The 26805-nt window shown below is 42.5% G+C and overlaps 1 protein-coding gene across 4 annotated transcripts in view; it reads right to left on the reverse strand.

Annotated features, from left to right (window-relative positions):
• The window catches only part of LOC124135733 (ubiquitin-like modifier-activating enzyme 6), a 128206-nt gene that overhangs the window by 11086 nt on the left and 90315 nt on the right, over positions 1-26805 (reverse strand). For all 4 annotated transcript variants that reach the window (XM_046501247.2, XM_046501245.2, XM_046501246.2 and 1 more), the window contains exons 16-32: positions 22897-22975; positions 17061-17138; positions 16322-16399; positions 15305-15353; positions 14881-14910; positions 14421-14526; positions 11899-12004; positions 11093-11182; positions 9137-9217; positions 4849-4977; positions 4137-4188; positions 3893-3956; positions 3345-3414; positions 2851-2922; positions 2208-2328; positions 1925-2004; positions 1204-1445 (exon numbers count right to left, since the gene is read on the reverse strand). In XM_046501247.2, coding sequence (XP_046357203.2) covers positions 1204-1445; positions 1925-2004; positions 2208-2328; positions 2851-2922; positions 3345-3414; positions 3893-3956; positions 4137-4188; positions 4849-4977; positions 9137-9217; positions 11093-11182; positions 11899-12004; positions 14421-14526; positions 14881-14910; positions 15305-15353; positions 16322-16399; positions 17061-17138; positions 22897-22975 — 1527 coding nt within the window. The remainder of the gene's footprint in view (positions 1-1203; positions 1446-1924; positions 2005-2207; positions 2329-2850; positions 2923-3344; positions 3415-3892; positions 3957-4136; positions 4189-4848; positions 4978-9136; positions 9218-11092; positions 11183-11898; positions 12005-14420; positions 14527-14880; positions 14911-15304; positions 15354-16321; positions 16400-17060; positions 17139-22896; positions 22976-26805) is intronic.

The raw sequence follows: 26805 nt of genomic DNA on the forward strand, positions 1-26805 counted from the left end.
CCAGTGTCAGATACTGCATCTCAATACCTCCTGTGTCAGATACTGCACCTCAATACTTCTAGGGTGAGACACTGCACCTCAATACCTCCTGTGTCAGATACTGCACCTCAATACCTCGTGTGTCAGATACTGCACCTCAATACCTCGTGTGTCAGATACTGCACCTCAATATCTCCTGTGTCAGACACTGCACCTCAATACCTCCTGTGTCAGATACTGCACCTCAATACCCCCTGTGTCAGATACTGCACCTCAATACCTCCTGTGTCAGACACTGCACCTCAATACCTCGTGTGTCAGATACTGCACCTCAATACCTCCTATGTCAGATACTGCACCTCAACACCTCCAGTGTCAGATACTGCACCTCAATACCTCCAGTGTCAGACACTGCACCTCAATACCTCCTGTGTCAGATACTGCACCTCAATAACTCCTGTGTCAGATACTGCACCTCAAACCTCCTGTGTCAGATACTGCACCTCAATACCTCCCGTGTCCGATACTGCACCTCAAAACCTCCTGTGTCAGATACTGCACCTCAATAACTCATGTGTCAGATACTGCACCTCAATAACTCCTGTGTCAGATACACCTCAATACCTCCTGTGTCAGATACTGTACCTCAATACCTCCTGTGTCAGATACTGCACCTCAATACCTCCTGTGTCAGACACTGCACCTCAATACCTCCTGTGTCAGATACTGCACCTCAATACCTCCTGTGTCAGATACTGCACCTCAACACCTCCAGTGTCAGATACTGCACCTCAATACCTCCAGTGTCAGACACTGCACCTCAATACCTCCTGTGTCAGATACTGCACCTCAATAACTCCTGTGTCAGATACTGCACCTCAAACCTCCTGTGTCAGATACTGCACCTCAATACCTCCCGTGTCCGATACTGCACCTCAAAACCTCCTGTGTCAGATACTGCACCTCAATAACTCATGTGTCAGATACTGCACCTCAATAACTCCTGTGTCAGATACACCTCAATACCTCCTGTGTCAGATACTGCACCTCAATACCTCCTGTGTCAGATACTGCACCTCAATACCTCCTGTGTCAGAAACTGCACCTCAAAACCTCCCGTGTCAGATACAAATCAATACATCCCGTGTCAGATACACCTCAATACATCCCATGTCAAGCCATGACGTGTGTAACCATGATACAATGAACTATTTGTGTGGTCACCTGATGACTGTCCTTTCCACGGGTCCTGGTTCGGAGAGGAGTATGACGGGGAGGGCAAGGTTGAGGAAACAGTTCTTGTACTTCTCTATGCCCGGCCTCTCTATGAGTTTGAGTAGTTCTATAGAAACGAGACCTGACACAGCGGCAGTGGTGGTGGCAATGGCTGGCACAATCCTCCCAGCTATACGCTTAATCTTCAGTCTGTCTGCAGTCTCTATACTGTAGCTCTGTGCACGGAGGTTCTACAAGACAAATATGGAAATACTTATGTATTCGACTACTGAAGGCTCTAGCTGTGATTTACTTTCCAAACCTGATAAAACTATATATAATTTAAAGGAAAATAATTTAAAGGAAAGTCATCACAGTTGGTCACCCAGCGACAGCGATATTCATGAATTGCATGGCATGTCTGAATCCCTTCGGTACATTACAAGCACAGAACACTGATGGCCTCATCACATGATCTCTATGGGAGCTATGCCTGCACTGTACGGGACTGCCACATTAAATAACATTCCCTACATAAATAACTATGGTTTTCTTGATAAACAATCCGAAATTTGACCTTTTTGCTGCATATTTTACACACTGCATTATTTACTTTTCAGTAATATCAATGAAATGTAAATGATGACTGATGCAAATGTTTCCCACATCAATTTCTCTAAACGGTTGATTAAAGCACAACCTGACGGAACTAACATCCGAAGGTACTCACGGCTGAGGTAGATATGAAGTCGATGTGGCTGTTACTGTCATCATCCTTCTCGAACTCTATAGGGTGCATGCTGCACAGAGCTGCAAAATAAATCATGCAATTACATGGTGCAGGCTGCATGAGTAGGACAGGTGTTGTCTATATATTGAACTTTAGCAAAGCCATCATCTCACAAAATGAATCAGCAATTGCTGTTATCATTAAATCAAACAAAGTAAACAAATCTGACACAACGAGTAAACATTGAACATTTTAACTGAGATGTGACTCAGCAATTTCTCACCCACTTTGACCTTGCCAGCCCGACATACGCCCTTTAACCTCTGACCTGCCTGCACTATCTCATCCTCACTTGAGTCGTCAACAGGGGCTGACTTGTCTGCACTCTCATCAGTCTCAATCCTCTGAACACAACAAAACAAGAGGTGATGTGGGGTGAGTCACATTTACCTATATTCCTACCATGTGACACAGTGAGATTCCAAGAAAGGGTCCTCATTGTGACAAGCCATTACTTTAATCATAAGGCAGGTTGTTGTTATAATTATAACTCAGGTTTTATTCAGCTTCGTAAAAGCAACTTGTATTTCACTTGGATCAATAAAGAGAAAAGTGTTTAATCCTTAGTTTGCTATTACTGCAGTGAAAGTAAGGCATACACTACACTGTGAATCCAATGCATACTTCTGTTTTAAAATTTTGATCAAATGAGGATTTTTTCTCATAAATATCCCTGCCATGAGCACTTTGTTTTAGTCATGGTTTAGAGGTAGTTCCAGAATTCATTCAAATATAAATAAGCTACATTATTGGCACATAAAAAAGTTTAAATGAGTTTGCTTTAATAAGAATTTTGACTGTATGTATTGTTCAGTTGAACTTATGAAGCAGGGTGAAAACAGTTGAAGGGAGACAACTCCTATAACCTTGTTGGATGGACTGAATGGTGGGACTGTAACACAGGCAATCAGTGGCAGAATGTTGGCAGCTTCCAAATCCTGCAATAGTGATCAGGGTGAATGGTGAACCAGTAACGATTGTTAGCGAGATCAGTCAATGTCATATACTTTAATCCTTTTGGGACATCAAAACCTAAATCTTTAATGATATTAATAATTCTCAGTCTTTTGCATCATACACACACAACATCATAATTCTCAAGTTATGTACAAGTTGATTTGGTCCAAAACAGAGCTATTTGTAACAAGAAAGGAAAATAGCATCGAAATCTGTACAAGTAGCCCTTAACTGTACTAGTTGATCTTGAGTGTATTTTCTATGAATGGGAACAATTTTAGATTTCCACAACCCATGGATATGTTAAAAGATAGAATTGAAGTGTGTAAAAACTGTAGCAATATGTGCCCAAGGATTGTGTACACAGATATGTGATTTACGGTTGCCACAAATGGTCCAGTACCTCTCTCCTCCATGGCACCCCCATGATGTCGGCCAGCAAGCGTGCCATACTGGACACGTACGTCACGTGACTGTAAACACAAGTCACAAACATCTACACAGTGTACACCCAACAGAGCAACTCAGGTCTTAAAATGACCTCAAAATGTAAACTCAGCTTCTAAAGATAAGCATTTCAAATCTGTCTCAGCAAGATTTACCTTCAATTACAGGTTACCAAACAGTTTTGTGTCTGAAATTACATTGCCTTTCAGAAAGTGGACAGATAGAACATATAATATGTTCGTACTTTACTTAGAAAGTGTTATCTCAAATATTTGTCCACTTTCTAAAAGGCATTATCTCTCCATCGCTTTCAGCCATGGAGCCATGTCAAGTTACACTTACTAGGTGGGTACACAATGTACGTGAGCTAGACTACCAGTTGTCGGACTTCCAATTTTGAGGAATCCTTGATGGCTGAGTTGGTTCGATTCCTGGATGGGACTCCACTCAAAAAATACCAAAAATTGTACTTCTATAACTTGTACCTCATATAGGGGAACTTACTCTTCATCTTCTGGGTGGAATTCCAGAGGTGATGGTGGTCGTTTGGGGGATTGCCAGAATGGACCTGCAACCAGAACCTTCATGTATAGTCACTGAACCACACATTCCAGGCATTCACAATAAGGGAGTAGCTACTTTAATGATAGGATCAGTGTTAAGTGTTATCATTCCACCAGAGATAAAGAGACCATTGGTAATATCAACTGAGAAATCCAGGCCCCTGTAATGAAGCTAGTGCACTTACTTCCGTCCTGCAGCTTGGTGTCTAAAGGGAAGGCATGCAGAAGCTGCTTGGCCTGAAATGTACAACACAACGGCTCCTCAATTCAGTGGCTGACTACACGAGTACCGGTATACTGATTCATACCATCAGGACATCAGGACCTCTGGCCACACAGTCACACACTGTAACCATCCGATCCTCCATAGTCAACTGGAAGCATGGGATGCTGGGCACGCACTAGGTAGCCTATAAACAGTCACTTGTGGAGGGTCATGGCTTTAAATGTCTATTTGTATAGAATCTGACCATGACCTGTTGTTAGTTTTGAAATATATAGACATAAGTGATAATCTGAAAGTTGGGATATTCTTTACACAACAATTAAACAGCTGATACTAGCATGGAAATCAGCATAAAGCAAAAATTCATCATGAAATTTGCGAAAAGAGTTTCACCTCTGTCCATGCCCCTATGTGTGATATTGCCCACTATTGTCCAATGTTCAGGGGCATGGGTGTGCCACATTCGCAGTCAGGTGCCGACACCCACTGTGCAAACTCAGCTGCCACTATCCACTCATTGAGAGTCGGATTGCACTTGCTACAAACATCCTACGTCTCTAGGGCTCATCAAAGTAGTACACATCCACAGTCCACACCACAGGGCCACCCTGACACAGCAAGGACAAAACTGAACCTGTTAAAACCAGTCAAATCTACACTCACTTACTCACCTTGTGGTTGAAGTATTTTTCAAATTTGTTTCTAGCTAGCATGACACATTGCGGCCAGGTATACGGTCTCTGTGCTGACAACTTGGCTACATTGATGGAGTTCTCTATATTGTTGCCCTGCAGCAGTGTCTGTGGAGGAAGGGGAATGCATCATTACATGATATTCAAGTCAGGTGCAAAGTAGGACGTGTAACACTTGTCCATGGCCTGATGGCTATACGCCAACAGTTAACTGATGCCACTCAACACTATCAAAGACTCTTTTTAAAACTGCCACGACACTGTAGACTACAGTCTAAAATGTTAGCACAGACAGCCTCTTTAACATAAGTTGCTATCAGTCTTGATATTCAAATATTTAAACAATGTCAGGAATTCCACTAAAACTAAACAAATACCAAATTTGACTACATTTTGTATAAACATGGAAGAGTAATAATCATAAATAGCTTTTTCAATACTGAAGGTCAGGAAAGGGCTGTGGAAAGGGCTGAGGAAAGGGCCATGGAAAGGGCTGAGGAAAGGGCTGTGGAAAGGACTGGAAAGGGCCGTGGAAAGGGCCATGGAAAGGGCTGTGGGAAGGGCTGTGGAAAGGACTGGAAAGGGCCGTGGAAAGGGCGGTGGGAAGGGCTGAGGAAAGGGATGTGGAAAGGGCCGAGGAAAGGGTCAAGGAAAGAGCTGTGGAAAGGGCTGTTGAAAGGGCTGAGGAAAGGGCAGAGGAAAGGACTTTGGAAAGGGCCGAGGAAAGGGCTGTGGAAAGGGCCGAGAAAAGGGCTGTTGAAAGGGCTGAGGAAAGGGCAGAGGAAAGGACTTTGGAAAGGGCTGTGGAAAGGGCAGAGGAAACGGCTGAGGAAAGGGCCGAGGCAAGGGCTGTGGAAAGGGCTGAGGAAAGGGCTGTAGAAAGGACTATGGAAAGGGCTGTGGAAAGGGCTGTGGAAAGGGCTGTTGAAAGGGCTGAGGAAAGGGCCGAGGCAAGGGCTGTGGCAAGGGCTGTGGAAAGGGCTGAGGAAAGGGCTGTGGAAAGGGCTGTGGAAAGGGCTGAGGAAAGGGCTGTTGAAAGGGCAGAGGAAAGGACTTTGGAAAGGGCCGAGGCAAGGGCTGTGGAAAGGGCTGAGGAAAGGGTTGTGGAAAGGGCCGAGGAAAGAGCTGGAAAGGGCTGAGGAAAGGACTATGGAAAGGGCTGTTGAAAGGGCCGAGGAAAGGGCTGTGGAAAGAAGTGTGGAAAGGGCTGTGGAAGAAGTTTCACCTTTCCATATTGCCAGGTACAATAGAAATTGTGGCACAAAATGAAACACATATATGTTGAGCCAACACACGTACTCAATTTCACAACATTTTGTACAAACTGATGGATATAAATAAATACTGTGTTTTCTTGTATATAGTGCGCACTTGAGCATAATGCACTTCCACCATTCTTGGGTACAACTTTAAGGACAATTGCTACTACTTGTATGGTATGCAATGAAAAACAGAAACATCCTACATTGTATTGATTGCTTCAGGTGAAAAACAATGGTCAATGAAAATGCGATCTTTGCGATAAAACATCACTAGACATGATGATTTACAATTTCATGATCTACAGGTGATTCAGTTAAAAAACAAACAAAGTATATTACCAGTATAGCAGTATGTTTCAAAGCATCATTGTGTTAAAAAACAGACCTAATATTTAAAGAATTTTGATGCAATGATCAGAAGAAAATTGTATCTGGAACTACTATTTTACCATGACTTACATATTCAACTACTTTGTTATTTTAGTTTCATCTTTTACTCAGTATATTTACAATAATAATAATAACCATAAGCATAGCACTTTGGTATATCGCCGGATACTCTTTACGTATGGAACAGTTTGACGTTCAAGGATTCCTGCGGTCTTCCTAATCGTATTTCAGTGGTGACAAATGTTGACATATAATATGTCAAACTGCAACAAATGCAACTTTTTAACCAGTCAAAATATGGCATTTCTTCATTCTCTGTCCCCTAAGGTTTGTTTGAAGGCATCAATAGCAGTAATAAGATCATGGTTGCTGTGAGTGGTAATGAACAAGCGGTGAAAAAAGTGCCAGGCTAGCAAGCGCCAGGTGCTGAGATTGTATCGCGTAAGTGACCAGGGTGTTATTCAGCCTTGGGACCAACAATGTTTACAGGTCTTTACAGTGTTGTCACTACCCCTTGTGTACAGTACATTCACCCTGTGAACTCAAAAGAACGTAGTCATCCGATGGCAGATGACCAGATGGTGGAAACACGAATACGTACATACACCTGAAACACAAGTGTGGTGTCACCCTGGGCAAGTGACTTAGTTCAAATGTGCCTCTGTTCACCCAGTAGGGAATGGGTACCCGATATGCGAGGTGGATGTGAAAAACCCTCAAGCGCTGGAAGGCAGCTTGGGTTGTATACTCCCAAGGGAGTTGAGAATGATAACTTGAATGCAAACGAATCCTTTGGATAGGGAACAAATAAAACTGCATTTGAGCAGATACTAGTACCTGGATACCTGCAGTATATAGATGTATAATATAATAATGAATAATGGTGAGTTGGTGAGATCTGCCAGTCATGTTTTCACACGACTTTGCTGAAATTAATGAGGACAATATTGAATGAAATTTAGAAAAAAATTACAAAGTACATTACAAACAGATATAAAAGTCATGTTATACAATGAAACTTGTAGTACCAGTTAGTGTAATAACAGGATTATCTGTGTTGGACAAAAAATAATCAAAACTCACTGTATGCATGTATTATGCACACACCCCTCTACAAAGCTGTATTTTGTTTTTAAAAAGTGCGCACTATATACAAGAAGATTCATTAGGATTTTCGATATGACTGTCATGGCCAATTGGGGTGACATCTTAGGTGGGATCAAGTATGTGAAATTTCAGCTTCACTGGGTCAGTAGTTTCTGTGGAAAAGATGTTTCCGATTCACGATAGATGACTGACGAAGGACAAACAGGCCATACCATAAGCTTACTTGACATTCAGTCAGGTGAGCTAAAGGTTCGTAAACTGCTGTGCAGATTACAGTCTATTGCAGGATTTGCAATGCATGTGTACCGCCAACTCGGCGTCAAAAGAAATTTTCCAAATCTTTTCATTTTTTTTATCAACGTGCTCAGCTGAATTGATGCACTTTGCGAAGTAAGACCCGTTTTATCACAATATAGATTTTGATTATTGATCAGATCGTCTTGACTGGGCACCGCCATTTTGTTTGAAACAAATGCAAGTGATATGGGAGGGGGAATCTGATGGGTCAATAGGAAGGCCATAAAACGGGCATAACTAATAATACCCACTTGAGGTGCTACGACTGAGCCCTGAAATTCCAGCCTAGTTTGGCAAGGGTGGAAACTGGACTTTTATAATCAATTAACTCCCTTGCCTCGGGAAGATGGTGTTATTAGGCTTGGTCATCAAAGTGTTTGCAAGTACTGCATAAACAGAAGCAGCCTCTTTACAACCAAATCCAGAAAGCCAGCATTCATTACATGCCTCCGCATGTAATACCATTACTTTCAGTCAGGTGAACTCATGCCGGGGTGTTCTCATCCAGCTCAAAATTGAAATTCAGGTCACGGACAAAGGGATTAGGAGAATAGGGCTGGGGGATTATAGACTGTTATCCAGTAGCTCACAGTCTATAGTCTTGAAATGTGTTCACCTATAGTCTAATTCTCTGATTTTGATACTTACTGTCGTCTTGAACTGTGTTCACTTTGTAAATTATGTGTGAAGATGCTGATTGTTATAAAAATTATGATGACATAAAATATAATTTCAAAATGTCCTTTTGTATTATATTATATCTTCCTGCTAATTAATCTTAGTTGGCAAATGGTCACCTCATAGACACTACATGAAACAGACTATAGCCAATCAGGCTGTAGAAATGTTAGTTGACAGCCTGGTACACTCCGCTGACTTTGAGATGCACTGGACCGATTTTGAGCTGGCTGAGAATGATCCCTCATGCCTACTACAACCTCCTACGAGGTAAAAGTACCTTGCCTCTAACCAACATAACCAGGAACCTATTAAATAAGAAGAAATCGGAAAAAATTACGCATGTACCCCGCCCCCGCCCCCCTCCAAAAGTTATATATGTAGATTTGGCCGCTCAATCCTTTCAATTATATATTTTTGGGGGGGAAGTCAGAATTCAAACCAAGGAATCTGCATTGCGGAAACACTAAGGCATACACATCCTACATGAGTGTCACAATACTGTCTAATTCCTGCAGTAGCGGCTGACTCACCTCCACAACTTCCTCAACATTCTTGTTCATGGACCAAAATTTATTAAATATGTTGGGTTTCTGTACAAATAGTTGTTCAAACTGAAAGGAAAGACAACAACAATAAGGGTTATATAATGGAACGACACGTGACAGCGTGATGCACTTGCTTATTGTTAATGAGTCTGAAGTACCGGTATCTGTGTAAGACTAGGTAGATGGGCGAGTTGACAACACAAGAAGCCAGTGTTATAGTTCATTATGGGTTTTACGAAAAAAGTATCTCTGACTACTGTATACATGAAACTGGTCACTTCCCCTCAGTCGCCACTATAGATACCTTATCTCTGGACCACTATATACATGTAACTGGTCACTTCCCCTCAGTCGCCACTATAGATACCTTATCTCTGGACCACTATATACACGTAACTGGTCACTTCCCCTCAGTCAACACAATAGATACCTTATCTCTGGACCACTATATACATGTAACTGGTCACTACCCCCCTGTCAACACAATAGATACCTTATCTCTGGACCACTGTATACATGTAACTGGTCACTACCCTTCTGTCAACACAATGGATACCTTATCTCTCGACCACTATATACATGTAACTGGTCACTACCCTTCTGTCAACACAATAGATACCTTATCTCTGGACCACTATATACATGTAACTGGTCACTACCCATCCATCAACACAATAGATACCTTATCTCTTGACCACTGTATACATGTAACTGGTCACTACCCATCCGTCAACACAATAGATACCTTATCTCTGGACCACTGTATACATGTAACTGGTCACTACCCATCCGTCAACACAATAGATACCTTATCTCTGGACCACTGTATACATGTAACTGGTCACTACCCCTCTGTCAACACAATAGATACCTTATCTCTGGACCACTATATACATGTAACTGGTCACTACCCCCCTGTCAACACAATAGATACCTTATCTCTGGACCACTGTATACATGTAACTGGTCACTACCCCTCTGTCAACATAATAGATACCTTATCTCTTGACCACTGTATACATGAAACTGGTCACTACCCATCTGTCAACACAATAGATACCTTATCTCTGGACCACTGTATACATGTAACTGGTCACTACCCATCTGTCAACACAATAGATACCTTATCTCTGGACCACTGTATACATGAAACTGGTCACTACCCCTCTGTCAACACAATAGATACCTTATCTCTGGACCACTATATACATGTAACTGGTCACTACCCCCCTGTCAACACAATAGATACCTTATCTCTGGACCACTGTATACATGTAACTGGTCACTACCCCCCTGTCAACACAATAGATACCTTATCTCTGGACCACTATATACATGTAACTGGTCACTACCCATCTGTCAACACAATGGATACCTTATCTCTGGACCACTGTATACATGCAACTGGTCACTACCCCCCTGTCAACACAATAGATACCTTATCTCTGGACCACTATATACATGTAACTGGTCACTACCCCTCAGTCGCCAATATAGATACCTTATCTCTGGACCACTATATACATGTAACTGGTCACTACCCCCCTGTCAACACAATAGATACCTTATCTCTGGACCACTATATACATGTAGCTGGTCACTACCCCTCTGTCAACACAATAGATACCTTATCTCTGGACCACTATATACATGAAACTGGTCACTACCCCCCTGTCAACACAATAGATACCTTATCTCTGGACCACTATATACATGTAACTGGTCACTACCCATCCGTCAACACAATAGATACCTTATCTCTGGACCACTGTATACATGAAACTGGTCACTACCCCCCTGTCAACACAATAGATACCTTATCTCTGGACCACTATATACATGTAACTGGTCACTACCCCTCAGTCGCCAATATAGATACCTTATCTCTGGACCACTATATACATGTAACTGGTCACTACCCCCTGTCAACACAATAGATACCTTATCTCTGGACCACTGTATACAGTGTTCTATGGTGGCAGGGAATGACTTGACGGTACAGTAGGGGTAATCCTCATCAGGTGGGTCCCTCTGTAATGTACAAGTGAATCACATGACCATCATTACAAGATATCTTGTTTCTTACATGGCAAGTTTTAACACTCACTCAAGTGTCTAGCAGTGAAAGGGTAGCTGATGCAGGCCTTGTTGAGGTGAGAGGTGAGTAAAGATGACTTGTGCTCGCAGCAGTGAAACATTACACACAGTCATACACCCTTTCTGACACTGGTTTCCCTGCATCAATTGATTTACAGACTCACCTTGATAATGCTGGAATATTGCTGAATATGGTGTTATACAACATTCACTCATCTGACTGTGGGGCTCCATGTCAGGTGAGGTACCTGTGTTCTCGGTAGTGAAACTACAGCTATATACGACAATTCACTCACCTGACTGCCATAGGATTCGGTGAGGTGAGGTACAATGACCTGTGCTCTCAGGAGTGAAACTAGACATGATATCAGACAAACCACTCACTTGACTGCCATAGGATTTGGTGAGGTGAGGTAAAATGACCTGTGCTCTCAGGAGTGAAACTAGATATGATATCAGACAAACCACTCACTTGACTGCCATAGGATTTGGTGAGGTGAGGTACAATGACCTGTGCTCTCAATCGGTAGTGAAACTAGATATATCAGTGAAACCACTCACCTGACTGCCATAGGATTCGGTGAGGTGAGGTACAATGACCTGTGCTCTCAATCGGTAGTGAAACTAGATATATCAGTGAAACCACTCACCTGACTGCCATAGGATTCGGTGAGGTGAGGTACAATGACCTGTACATGACCCTTGGTCCCCATGGTACCTGACTCTAAGAGAGGTCTCTGTGTTGTCACACAACGACTGAAATGAAATATGAAAGATTGTGTGTATAACGGTACATTGCCAATCAAATCTGCTGTGCTCCATGGTATACATAAACACATTTCCTTCCACTCCCAGAATCCCAAGTCTGTATACCTGAGACGGAAGGTTGTCTGAACCTGATACGCAAAGTTTCATGATGTCATATAAACAGAGGAGGTCATCATATAAGGTCAGGCATGAAAAGCAATGGTGTTTTTAAAAATATAAAATCAGACGATGACTGTCTTTTGAAAATATGTCATAGCTGCAAACGTTTTCAAGAGAAAACTACACTGAATGTGCATGCCTCTAAAACATTAATTTAAGCAATGAAGGAGAATTCTTGGAGGAATCGAACTTTGCAAGCTACATTTACAAGTATGACTGACAAACAACAACCATACCATCATTATCAACATCAGAAATTGGTTGTGGGTTTGCCTTTGTTAACGTCAACATCTGGGCACCATGACATATGTCATATGAACACGGAAAACATGACATGTGGTACAATGGCAATGTCTGTCATAGGAAGGTAAAGATATAATCATTCTTCAATCCTTGCGAATTCATTTGATCCATTTCAATACATATGGATACAATCTTGCAGAAATGGTTATCAAGTTTGTTTACGCAACATAAACACTATCGGACATTATATTGATAAATATGGACATTTGTGGCTGCTGTAGATGTATCATGGTCTGTGATGTACCAAATGTAGGCCACGTTTGTAACTACGTGACACTGTGGAGACGTGTATGGCAGTGCAAGGTCCACGTTTGTAACTACGTCACACTGTGGAGACGTGTATGGCAGTGCAAGGTCCACGTTTGTAACTACGTGACACTGTGGAGACGTGTATGGCAGTGCAAGGTCCACGTTTGTAACTACGTGACACTGTGGAGACGTGTATGGCAGTGCAAGGTCCACGTTTGTAACTACGTCACACTGTGGAGACGTGTATGGCAGTGCAAGGTCCACGTTTGTAACTACGTGACACTGTGGAGACGTGTATGGCAGTGCAAGGTCCACGTTTGTAACTACGTGACACTGTGGAGACGTGTATGGCAGTGCAAGGTCCACGTTTGTAACTACGTCACACTGTGGAGACGTGTATGGCAGTGCAAGGTCCACGTTTGTAACTACGTCACACTGTGGAGACGTGTATGGCAGTGCAAGGTCCACGTTTGTAACTACGTGACACTGTGGAGACGTGTATGGCAGTGCAAGGTCCACGTTTGTAACTACGTGACACTGTGGAGACGTGTATGGCAGTGCCAGGTCCACGTTTGTAACTACGTGACACTGTGGAGACGTGTATGGCAGTGCAAGGTCCAAGTTTGTAACATCGTCACACTGTGGAGACGTGTATGGCAGTGCAAGGTCCACGTTTGTAACTACGTGACACTGTGGAGACGTGTATGGCAGTGCAAGGTCAACGTTTGTAACTACGTCACACTGTGGAGACGTGTATGGCAGTGCAAGGTCCACGTTTGTTACATCGTCACACTGTGGAGACGTGTATGGCAGTGCAAGGTCCACGTTTGTAACTACGTGACACTGTGGAGACGTGTATGGCAGTGCAAGGTCCACGTTTGTAACTACGTCACACTGTGGAGACGTGTATGGCAGTGCAAGGTCCACGTTTGTAACTACGTGACACTGTGGAGACGTGTATGGCAGTGCAAGGTCCACGTTTGTAACTACGTGACACTGTGGAGACGTGTATGGCAGTGCAAGGTCCACGTTTGTAACTACGTCACACTGTGGAGACGTGTATGGCAGTGCAAGGTCCACGTTTGTAACTACGTGACACTGTGGAGACGTGTATGGCAGTGCAAGGTCCACGTTTGTAACTACGTGACACTGTGGAGACGTGTATGGCAGTGCAAGGTCCACGTTTGTAACTACGTGACACTGTGGAGACGTGTATGGCAGTGCAAGGTCCACGTTTGTAACTACGTCACACTGTGGAGACGTGTATGGCAGTGCAAGGTCAACGTTTGTAACTACGTGACACTGTGGAGACGTGTATGGCAGTGCAAGGTCCACGTTTGTAACTACGTGACACTGTGGAGACGTGTATGGCAGTGCAAGGTCCAGGTTTGTAACTACGTCACACTGTGGAGACGTGTATGGCAGTGCAAGGTCAACGTTTGTAACTACGTGACACTGTGGAGACGTGTATGGCAGTGCAAGGTCCACGTTTGTAACTACGTCACACTGTGGAGACGTGTATGGCAGTGCAAGGTCCACGTTTGTAACTACGTCACACTGTGGAGACGTGTATGGCAGTGCAAGGTCCACGTTTGTAACTACGTCACACTGTGGAGACGTGTATGGCAGTGCAAGGTCCACGTTTGTAACTACGTCACACTGTGGAGACGTGTATGGCAGTGCAAGGTCCCACCTGTCCACGTAGCGCCGAGCCTCCACGTTGTCCAGGGCGTTCACCACAATGTCCTGACTCTCCAAGAAGGCATCATTGTACAGCCTCTCCTCCGTCTGGGGGCACACTAGGGACACACAAAGTAGTCTATCAGAAACTGGCATTTATTATGAGGCCAGGTGTGTTGGAGATGCTAAATGGGAGGACTGAGAAATGAAATAGTTTTGGGGGATGGTTAAGATTTACTGTGCATGTACTATTCATGATAGTAAACAAAAGATACTATTGTGTCATGGGAGTGAGTTTTACATCACTATGAACATTATTTCAGTTACATCATAGCATGTCAACGCCCTGCTGGGGAGGTAAGCAAAAATGATGCAGGTCATTGACGTTTACTTTAACACTATTATAAAAATCTCAAGCACGGGTAGTTCAAGTTTACGCAAATGTCCTATACACCAGCATTGATACAAAGTACCTTTTTGTTGCTGTGCTTCTATCTTCAGCGCTGAAGAAAAAGGAACATGATTATTTAATTCACTGACACCATGATTCCACTGACAACAATGCCATCAACATTGTCCACGTCAAATTAGTGTAACAATTACAGATATAATATGCAGTCAGTATAATTAGTTTCTTTTCTTTTCATCTTAAAGTTTGACCTCCATGGAAGTCCTTGCTGCTTGAGCTGTTAGGTAAACCAAACTACAGTGGCGACAGTAGTGTATTTCACAATGAGCATGCCAGAGATGAGGATGACATCTCCTGTCTCTCACTGCTCGGCTGAAATGTAATGTGCAGGACATTTGCAACTCTAGTTGGCTGTCTGAGCTGATGGTTATGTGAAAAACCCTAAAACAAATCTTTACCATATAAGAATGTCCCTAGTTTCTACCTACCTGGATTAATGTCCAGGACAGACTGTGCTGCTGTTGTAGACTTGGGTTTCTGAAACACACTCAGACACATCAGACACAGGCTGTAACACACTCAGACACATCAGACACAGGCTGTAACACACTCAGACACAGGCTGTAACACACTCAGATACATCAAACACAGGCTGTAACACACATCAGACACAGGCTGTAACACACTCAGACACAACAGACACAGGCTGTAACACACTCAGACACAGGCTGTAACACACTAAGACACAGACTGTAACACACTCAGACACATCACACATATGTATCAGAGAAAAGAAGTAAAACTAAAAGAGCAGGATATATTTGGACCTAGTCTGACCACACTGAGAGAACACTGCCACCTACCCTGGTGTGATGAGGTCTGTTGGACCAGCAGGGCCAGACTTCCTGAGAGAACACTGTCACCTACCCTGATGTGATGAGGTCGGTTGGACCAGCAGAGCCAGATGTCACTGAGAGAAAACTGTCACCTACCCTGGTGTCATGAGGTCGGTTGGACCAGCAGGGCCAGACTTCCTGAGAGAACACTGTCACCTACCCTGATGTGATGAGGTCTGTTGGACCAGCAGAGCCAGATGTCACTGAGAGAAAACTGTCACCTACCCTGGTGTGATGAGGTCGGTTGGACCAGCTGGGCCTGACTTCCTGAGAGAACACTGCCACCTACCCTGGTGTGATGAGGTCGGTTGGACCAGCAGGGCCAGACTTCCTGATAGAACACTGTCACCTACCCTGATGTCATGAGGTCGGTTGGACCAGCTGGGCCTGACTTCCTGAGAGAACACTGCCACCTACCCTGGTGTGATGAGGTCGGTTGGACCAGCAGGGCCAGACTTCCTGAGAGAACACTGTCACCTACCCTGATGTCATGAGGTCGGTTGGACCAGCTGGGCCTGACTTCCTGAGAGAACACTGTCACCTACCCTGGTGTGATGAGGTCGGTTGGACCAGCTGGGCCTGACTTCCTGAGAGAACACTGTCACCTACCCTGATGTGATGAGGTCTGAACAGGAACTGTCTGTTGAGATTTGACTTCTCTATCAGATCATTGTCAGTGATTGTTATCTGGAAATAGAAATATGGTTTTACTCCTTCCTTACATGAGAAGAACAATTCTTTCCATATCGTACATGACCATAAACTGTAGCAGAAAGATTCAAATTAATGTTATTCATAATAGAAATCTTCATTGCCCACATTGTGCATAATTACTAATATACCATCAGTTGTAAAAATTAACCAGTGGATATAACAGCAATATATAAATAAATGCTCTTGAGGTCAATATGTGAGAAAAGGACCCGAGGACTGCCAAAGGGGTCGGGTCAGAGGGTCCTTGTTTTTACATACTGACCTCATCAAGGGTAATCACTTGTTTTGTTATACCCAAAATCTGTTTTAATACAGTAATCTGAAAACCATGAAAAGTTACTACCAGACGCCATCTTGTTTTCCAGCAAAAGAGTAAATATTCATCATGTGACAGGTCAATACTGATCATGTTCGAGTCAATATTCGAGGTCTGTGTCAGTCACGTGATTTGGGGCTCAGCATTGAAATATATTGTTTTATCACATAGAAGGATAAACCAATGGAATTTCAAGAATTTTAATAGAGGTATAATAATAACAAATGACAAAACAATTTTACATGAATTGGGAGCCTCTATATAATTGTGGGATGAAAGCCCAGACCGGAGAAAAGTTACCAAAGTGTGCTGACCTACCTTGCCTTTATCTCCAGAACCGATCCCCAACAGGGCATAGTTTTTGAGCATCTCACAGCCAATAGCTCCACACCCAATCTGGCAACAGTGACAGGCAAGACATTCAGGGACATACATGCATGTATAATGTAACATTAATAATATTTGGTCAACAGACAGTTTAAAGACCCCCATTTACTACACTTAATCACAATCAGTCGTTCAACCAGCAGTTTTCGTAGAGAGCTGTAGTGCAGATGGAATCATCTGGCAGCTGTGACTGGATGATTTCGGGTAAGATTTTTATGTTTTTTATATGTACATCCATCCAGAAATTAAATCTGACCATGTTTTCTATATTTAACGCTGTCTTTTTTAACATGATGACCTATGCTGAATGTGACCACAGATATTTTCTAGCAAGTAACATTTGGTGCGAAACTGTGGGTGGTGTGTTGAGCTTTCTGTATTTCCTAAAGTAACTGGCTAAGCTAGCCAATTTTTCGTTTTTATTGCTGCTTTATGGCAAGACTGGGCGAACATAAACATGTAATAGCTGTTGAATGCTTAGTTATTTAAAAAAATATATAAAGTTACCATAGAAGTACCGGGTAAGTCTATGGGAAACATTTGATTGTGTGTAACCTATAGGTCCTAGTTAGCATTCCTGGCCCAGTGTTCTAGCATGTGTTATCTCCCTTTGCCAACCTGGCCTGAATGTGATGGGAGCATGGTCCCCTGCTGCTTTCTCACAGCTTATATATCCTCCCTACGTATCTCAGCTTCAAATAAGTGTCATATCTCATATTTGACACCATTCAGTCTTTAGGTATTACATTATATCCTCAGCATAATATTGCTCAAACAAGAGTGATCATCATCAGGTGTTAAAAGGTTAATGTGCATCTTAGCGATTCTCAATGCTGCTTGGTCATATTGCTTCAATGTCACATCATCTATTGTCTATACTTCACAAATTAATAACATTATGGCATCTGAACAATAGGGTGACTTCAATGGAGTTCACATTTCATATGTTTTTCTTAATCATCTTTCCTAAAAGGACAATGAGAAATATACAGAATATGGGTTATCTGCAAGTCCCTAGCTGAAGGCCCGGCACCAACATTTTTCATGCACTTGGGACAAGTAACTCCTAATGGGCGATCTTTTTGTACCAAAGGGCAATAACTCTCCTTTTGAAATGATATAAGTGACGGTCCAACCTGTTGCTGCTGGTCTGGTTCCCAGATCAATGTGCTCTGTAACAACTAGTGACATGTAGAGACGGAGCCAAGCTAAAATGTTACCCTACTGCACCATCATCAAAAATGGTCATTAACTACTGAATATGTTTAACTAGCACATACTTTGCAGTGATTATTAGTTTAGAATATCAACATTTGTTCAGTCTTCAACAAATACACAAATTGACACGATGGAAGACAGCCATGAAAAACGGTATACTGCCACTGTATTTTCTACGTTAGAAAACAGCAAGGCATTCTGTCAGTCTGGGGTAACATTGCATCAATGAAATAATGCAAACTCATTTAATTATCAACCCCTGTGTTATTTCCCACAAGTTTATTGCAGCATTCAAACAGATAACAGATACTTTCATACTACCATGGACTTCAATATAACAAACTTGGAGATACACGGACATCTTTGACAGGCCTTTATCACGGATTTATACATGTACAATTACTATACATCTGTGCCTTAATTGAAGAATAAATAATGTTCAGAATAAAACAAACGATTTTAAATGTTACTTTTATATCAACATTACCACATACATCTGATTTTAAGGGGTTTTTTTTATTCTGAAAATATTTTTGAGAAATATACCAAATGAAAAATCTACCATGCATCCAAAAAACAATCAGTTACTCAGTTGCAAATATACACACCTGTCATCATAGTTCGAGTAAAAGATTTACCCATATTATACTGCCCCTTGCATAATGTGTCCAATCATTTATACTTAGTCTTCACAGGTATTGTTAATTCACTGATCGATCATTTCTTACAAAATTCTGATGCATGTGTAATCTAATACTAGTACACATGCACAAGTATACAGATATATAAACTTATAACATTGTCCAATTCAGATATCTATTGATAGAAAAAAAGAAAAACTTTATTTGTGTTGGAGTTTTAAACATCAGTTTAAGAAAACATAAAAAGGTCTAATGAAATTAAGAATCATCTCATCATGTCAAAGCAAATTGGATGTAGACACTGCAATGTTATTACAATCATCACTATAGAGATTGAAAAGTATTATAAATATATTGTCTTTAATAATAATATCTATCTTTTTTAATCATCATAATTGAATGTTATCAAGGTTGAACAAACAGCCACTTCTCATCCATAAAATCCTTTTAACCACCATGCACCAATTAACCCTTTCAAATATCAAAATGGATTTCTGTGTTTTCCATTTCTTTTATTTTGAACATTTTATTATATGCAGTTGATGATAATTTTCAGTGCCTGTTCCTTTTACAATTTCTTGAAAAAGAAGTCTCACCTCTCTCAGTTATATACCTGATAAATACTTGTGTTGATGTGAAAATTCACAACATTCACTTTGCATAAGGCCTTCACATTTCGCGTACCTCATCGCCCCGCCGCTTTTCTGAACTGCGTGCATATAGCCTAATCAGTGATATTACAACATAGATATGGGTACCTTTACAATTAAACTGTACTTCATTTTTAAAAGTGTGATATTCAAATATCAAGGGCAACACTTTAAGTAGCGATTGCAAAACGTCAACAAAGCGACCTGGAATGAACGATCAGTTGATCGCACTTGCCTGACTTGTTCAGGTGGTTTACTATGAAAATATAATTAGTCATCCCTGATGTAGCATTGCATCATGGAATGTATATTTCAGGACATGACAATAGATAGATCATTGCTTAGGCTAAAAGATAAACTGTCCATGTTCTTAATGTTTGTTTTCAAATAAGTTGCAGAAACTCAACTTTAGAGACAACTTTAATTTGACACTAATCTAAGTTTGGAAGTTTGTGTGAATGTTTTAGCTAAGAAATATGGACATATAAAAAAAGTAATCTTATTGCAACGCGATTTTTAACTCCCATACTTTAGATAAGACCAAAGATGTATATAGATCTACAATATTGTATATACGTCTTTGGATAAGACACAGTAACAGTGCTAATTAAGATCTCTTAGGGGAAAGGGATCAAGCCATGTTATGACTGTTCATGTGTGTAGGAACATTACATGAATTACATGATATTCGTACATTATCCTGACATTGCAAGTTCCTTATTCACTTTGGTCATATAACACAGCTACCCAAAACATGCCTCTTCAACCTACAGCAAGAGGCTTGATATCCGAACAGGGCACAGACGAGCGGGCTGGACTGAGACTTGCGTCATCACAAGAACATTCCAATGTTATCCCACAGTTGGGGGGGGGGGGGGGGGGGGTCTGAAGCTAGCGTTATTGGAAACCAGCGCCTGATAACGTCTGGATTAGTCTATGCTTAGTGGACAGCATACGTCTTCAGTAATTCCATAGCAATCCTCAGTCTAACATGCAAAGCTATGCTTCATTGTCGAGAATCTGTGCGCCTTCTAATATGTGACGCCTTCGAATCTGCGACCCCCTCCAATACTCGACACCTTCCAATATGCGATGCCTTCTAATATGCCAAGCCTTCCAAAATGCGACGCCTTCCAATGTGTGACGCCTTTCAATATGCGACGCCTTCCAATCTGCGACGCCTTCCAATCTGCGATGTCTTCCAATCTGTGACGCCTTCCAATCTGTGACGCCTTCCAATCTGTGACGCCTTCCAATCTGTGACGCCTTCCAATCTGCGACGCCTTCCAATTTGTGATGTCTTCTAATCTGTGACGCCTTCCAATCTGTGACGCCTTCCAATCTGTGATGTCTTCCAATCTGTGATGCCTTCCAATCTGTGATGCCTTCCAATCTGTGATGCCTTCCAATCTGTGACGCCTTCCAATCTGTGATGCCTTCCAATCTGTGATGCCTTCCAATCTGTGACGCCTTCCAATCTGTGATGTCTTCCAATCTGTGATGCCTTCCAATCTGTGATGTCTTCCAATCTGTGATGCCTTCCAATCTGTGACGCCTTTCAATCTGTGATGCCTTCCAATCTGTGATGCCTGGAGAATGGGAACTTCTTGTGGTAGCTAATAGCAACAAAGAGCCCAACAACCCCTCAGAATATTTCTTTCACACTATGTGACTTAAGTGAAATATCTAGTAGCTTGTGATGACACTCAGAATACTTTCATGCAGAAGCAATGATGAGTATTGTGGTGCCAGTCTGAAGCCATATGTAATATCAACCAGATCTCAACAATCGGTCATGATTTTGTTGAGAAATCCTTACTCACCCAATGACACATAGATTGAGTACATCTGCGATACATGATGTGGAACAGTCAACTACTGTGCCAATCCAATTGGTCCCAACTGGTACATCCTCCACAGAGATAGTCATAAGAACACTTAAATGTCAGTATAGATGTCTTGGGAATGTATCCCCAGCCTTGTGACATCATCACTAGTTGAAGCAGTGCCTCAGAGTCGTCATGTATCCCAATAGCAGTCACTACCTAACCACTGCAAGAGGAGAAGCTGCGGATGGAGAAGGGACCACCGCAAAAGACGTCTTTGTTGATGCAGGCATCTGCAAAAGACATCTATGTTTACGCAGGCACAGTGTGGATGAACCTGTAGTGACTGGTAAAAATAACCAAAGCAGCCCTAAGGTTAGGTGGCCAAGAATAGTTATGCTGCTAGCCATAGGAGAGACACCACCATCTTTTGATTGGCTAACAGTTGGATCACAGATCAAAAGGTGGTAGGATGGCCAAGAACTACACAGTAATAGGTTGTTTAAAAAGTCTTCAGGCTAGGTGGCTCCAGCCCGAGGACGTCCGTCACCAACATAAGATGATCCACGCAATCAAGAAGTTCAAGGTCCTTTTTCTCTTCTGATTCATCCACCAATATGGACCCAACAGGGGAACTGAGTGGCATATCAGATACCTTGATAGAAAGTGTGACTGGTGTAGATAACGGTGTTGGCACTGGAGTCGCCTCTAGAACAAGAGTCATCAGAAGATGACAAATCCCCCCTGCCCCCACTAATTTGAAGAACAAATTATCTGACTGTTAATTTAAGTCCAACTTCATGAGATAATTTCTATCTAATGTCTGACCGTATACAAGAGTAGTTATTGAGCTATCAAAACAATACCATTGAACTGGGATTTTTAAATTAGTGGTGTTCGTGGAGGGTGGTGACTTCTGGGCTGGACAGCAGAAATCATGGTTGTTACTTTGTTCATGAAGAATGAATATTAAAACTGATGTTAAAGGATATAAATCCCCAAACACAAAGCACATGAAAAGGATAGAGACAGATCAAGGACAGATAACTCAGATTGGTAGCCAAGGGCAAGGGGCACCTGCCCCACATGTAGAAGAGGCATGTTTTGGGTTCTGTGTTACATGATCGAAGTGAAGAAGGAAATTGCAATGTAATGCATTGTCACAAGACAAGAAACAATTAAGATTTCCTATTCCCTATCTTTCTATGACTTCCATTCCTACTGGATTTGGAGTCATACATCATTTCAAATAAATATCTTGGATATGGTTCTACCGACATTATTCCAATGGGTTTGCCTGAAGATTGAATTAGTTAGCACTGATATTATTCTGACATAATCCACAAGGTGAGAAAGGCTGCTGTTGCAAAGGCATGTAAAGCTATTCTACACAAATGACATGAAAGTTCCTTCTCAACAGGGTGTCTCTCACCATGAATAGTTTGATGTTGGCCAATTTCTGACATGTATCGTCCCCCACACAGGCCCTCAGCAGGTCATAGCGGTCTCCCCTGGTACAACAGATACAACCATACAGTATGTACACACAATCACAATGAGGGGTTCAGGCAGTATAGCTGCTACGTGACAAGGACACAGTATAAGTGAGACAGTGTATCTGCTACACAATGAAGAAGACACTGTATGATGTTGTGGAGAGAGAATAGCGACACATGAACTTGTAGATATTGTATGGGGTTGTGCAGTATATCTGCTACGTGATGTAGACACTGTATGGGGTTGTGCAGTATATCTGCTACGTGATGTAGACACTGTATGGGGTTGTTCAGTATAGCTGCTACGTGATGTAGACACTGAATGGGGCTGTGCAGTATAGCTGCTACGTGATGTAGACACTGTATAGAGTTGTGCAGTATAGCTGCTACGTGATGTAGACACTGTATGGAGTTGTGCAGTATATCTGCTACATGATGTAGACACTGTATGGAGTTGTGCAGTATAGTTGCTACGTGATGTAGACACTGTATGGGGTTGTGCAGTATATCTGCTACGTGATGTAGACACTGTATGGGGTTGTGCAGTATATCTGCTACGCGATGTAGACACTGTATGGGGTTGTGCAGTATATCTGCTACGTGATGTAGACACTGTATGGGGTTGTTCAGTATAGCTGCTACGTGATGTAGACACTGAATGGGGCTGTGCAGTATAGCTGCTACGTGATGTAGACACTGTATAGAGTTGTGCAGTATAGCTGCTACGTGATGTAGACACTGTATGGAGTTGTGCAGTATATCTGCTACATGATGTAGACACTGTATGGAGTTGTGCAGTATAGTTGCTACGTGATGTAGACACTGTATGGGGTTGTGCAGTATATCTGCTACGTGATGTAGACACTGTATGGGGTTGTGCAGTATATCTGCTACGCGATGTAGACACTGTATGGGGTTGTGCAGTATATCTGCTACGTGATGTAGACACTGTATGGAGTTGTGAAGTATATCTGCTACGTGATGTAGACACTGTATGGGGTTGTGCAGTATATCTGCTACGCGATGTAGACACTGTATGGGGTTGTGCAGTATATCTGCTACGTGATGTAGACACTGTATGGAGTTGTGCAGTATATCTGCTACGTGATGTAGACACTGTATGGGGTTGTGCAGTATAGCTGCTACGTGATGTAGACACTGTATGGGGTTGTGCAGTATAGCTGCTACATGATGTAGACACTGTATGGGGTTGTGCAGTATAGCTGCTACGTGATGTAGACATTGTATGGGGTTGTGCAGTATATCTGCTACGTGATGTAGACACTGTATGGGGTTGTTCAGTATAGCTGCTACGTGATGTAGACACTGTATGGAGTTGTGCAGTATATCTGCTACGTGATGTAGACACTGTATGGAGTTGTGCAGTATATCTGCTACGTGATGTAGACACTGTATGGGGTTGTGCAGTATATCTGCTACGTGATGTAGACACTGTATGGGGTTGTGCAGTATATCTGCTACGTGATGTAGACACTGTATGGAGTTGTGCAGTATATCTGCTACGTGATGTAGACACTGTATGGGGTTGTGCAGTATATCTGCTACGTGATGTAGACACTGTATGGAGTTGTGCAGTATATCTGCTACGTGATGTAGACACTGTATGGGGTTGTGCAGTATATCTGCTACGTGATGTAGACACTGTATGGGGTTGTGCAGTATATCTGCTACGTGATGTAGACACTGTATGGGGTTGTGCAGTATATCTGCTACGTGATGTAGACACTGTATGGGGTTGTGCAGTATAGCTGCTACGTGATGTAGACACTGTATGGGGTTGTTCAGTATAGCTGCTACGTGATGTAGACACTGTATGGAGTTGTGCAGTATATCTGCTACGTGATGTAGACACTGTATGGAGTTGTACAGTATATCTGCTACGTGATGTAGACACTGTATGGGGTTGTTCAGTATAGCTGCTACGTGATGTAGACACTGTATGGAGTTGTGCAGTATATCTGCTACGTGATGTAGACACTGTATGGAGTTGTGCAGTATATCTGCTACGTGATGTAGACACTGTATGGGGTTGTGCAGTATATCTGCTACGCGATGTAGACACTGTATGGGGTTGTGCAGTATATCTGCTACGTGATGTAGACACTGTATGGGGTTGTTCAGTATAGCTGCTACGTGATGTAGACACTGAATGGGGCTGTGCAGTATAGCTGCTACGTGATGTAGACACTGTATAGAGTTGTGCAGTATAGCTGCTACGTGATGTAGACACTGTATGGAGTTGTGCAGTATATCTGCTACATGATGTAGACACTGTATGGAGTTGTGCAGTATAGTTGCTACGTGATGTAGACACTGTATGGGGTTGTGCAGTATATCTGCTACGTGATGTAGACACTGTATGGGGTTGTGCAGTATATCTGCTACGCGATGTAGACACTGTATGGGGTTGTGCAGTATATCTGCTACGTGATGTAGACACTGTATGGAGTTGTGAAGTATATCTGCTACGTGATGTAGACACTGTATGGGGTTGTGCAGTATATCTGCTACGCGATGTAGACACTGTATGGGGTTGTGCAGTATATCTGCTACGTGATGTAGACACTGTATGGAGTTGTGCAGTATATCTGCTACGTGATGTAGACACTGTATGGGGTTGTGCAGTATAGCTGCTACGTGATGTAGACACTGTATGGGGTTGTGCAGTATAGCTGCTACATGATGTAGACACTGTATGGGGTTGTGCAGTATAGCTGCTACGTGATGTAGACATTGTATGGGGTTGTGCAGTATATCTGCTACGTGATGTAGACACTGTATGGGGTTGTTCAGTATAGCTGCTACGTGATGTAGACACTGTATGGAGTTGTGCAGTATATCTGCTACGTGATGTAGACACTGTATGGAGTTGTGCAGTATATCTGCTACGTGATGTAGACACTGTATGGGGTTGTGCAGTATATCTGCTACGTGATGTAGACACTGTATGGGGTTGTGCAGTATATCTGCTACGTGATGTAGACACTGTATGGAGTTGTGCAGTATATCTGCTACGTGATGTAGACACTGTATGGGGTTGTGCAGTATATCTGCTACGTGATGTAGACACTGTATGGAGTTGTGCAGTATATCTGCTACGTGATGTAGACACTGTATGGGGTTGTGCAGTATATCTGCTACGTGATGTAGACACTGTATGGGGTTGTGCAGTATATCTGCTACGTGATGTAGACACTGTATGGGGTTGTGCAGTATATCTGCTACGTGATGTAGACACTGTATGGGGTTGTGCAGTATAGCTGCTACGTGATGTAGACACTGTATGGGGTTGTTCAGTATAGCTGCTACGTGATGTAGACACTGTATGGAGTTGTGCAGTATATCTGCTACGTGATGTAGACACTGTATGGAGTTGTACAGTATATCTGCTACGTGATGTAGACACTGTATGGGGTTGTTCAGTATAGCTGCTACGTGATGTAGACACTGTATGGAGTTGTGCAGTATATCTGCTACGTGATGTAGACACTGTATGGAGTTGTGCAGTATATCTGCTACGTGATGTAGACACTGTATGGGGTTGTGCAGTATATCTGCTACGTGATGTAGACACTGTATGGGGTTGTGCAGTATATCTGCTACGTGATGTAGACACTGTATGGAGTTGTGCAGTATATCTGCTACGTGATGTAGACACTGTATGGGGTTGTGCAGTATATCTGCTACGTGATGTAGACACTGTATGGAGTTGTGCAGTATATCTGCTACGTGATGTAGACACTGTATGGGGTTGTGCAGTATATCTGCTACGTGATGTAGACACTGTATGGGGTTGTGCAGTATATCTGCTACGTGATGTAGAC

Source organism: Haliotis rufescens, unplaced genomic scaffold, assembly GCF_023055435.1.
Source record: "Haliotis rufescens isolate VD_foot unplaced genomic scaffold, xgHalRufe1.0.p SCAF_1, whole genome shotgun sequence".
Classification (NCBI taxonomy): domain Eukaryota; kingdom Metazoa; phylum Mollusca; class Gastropoda; order Lepetellida; family Haliotidae; genus Haliotis; species Haliotis rufescens.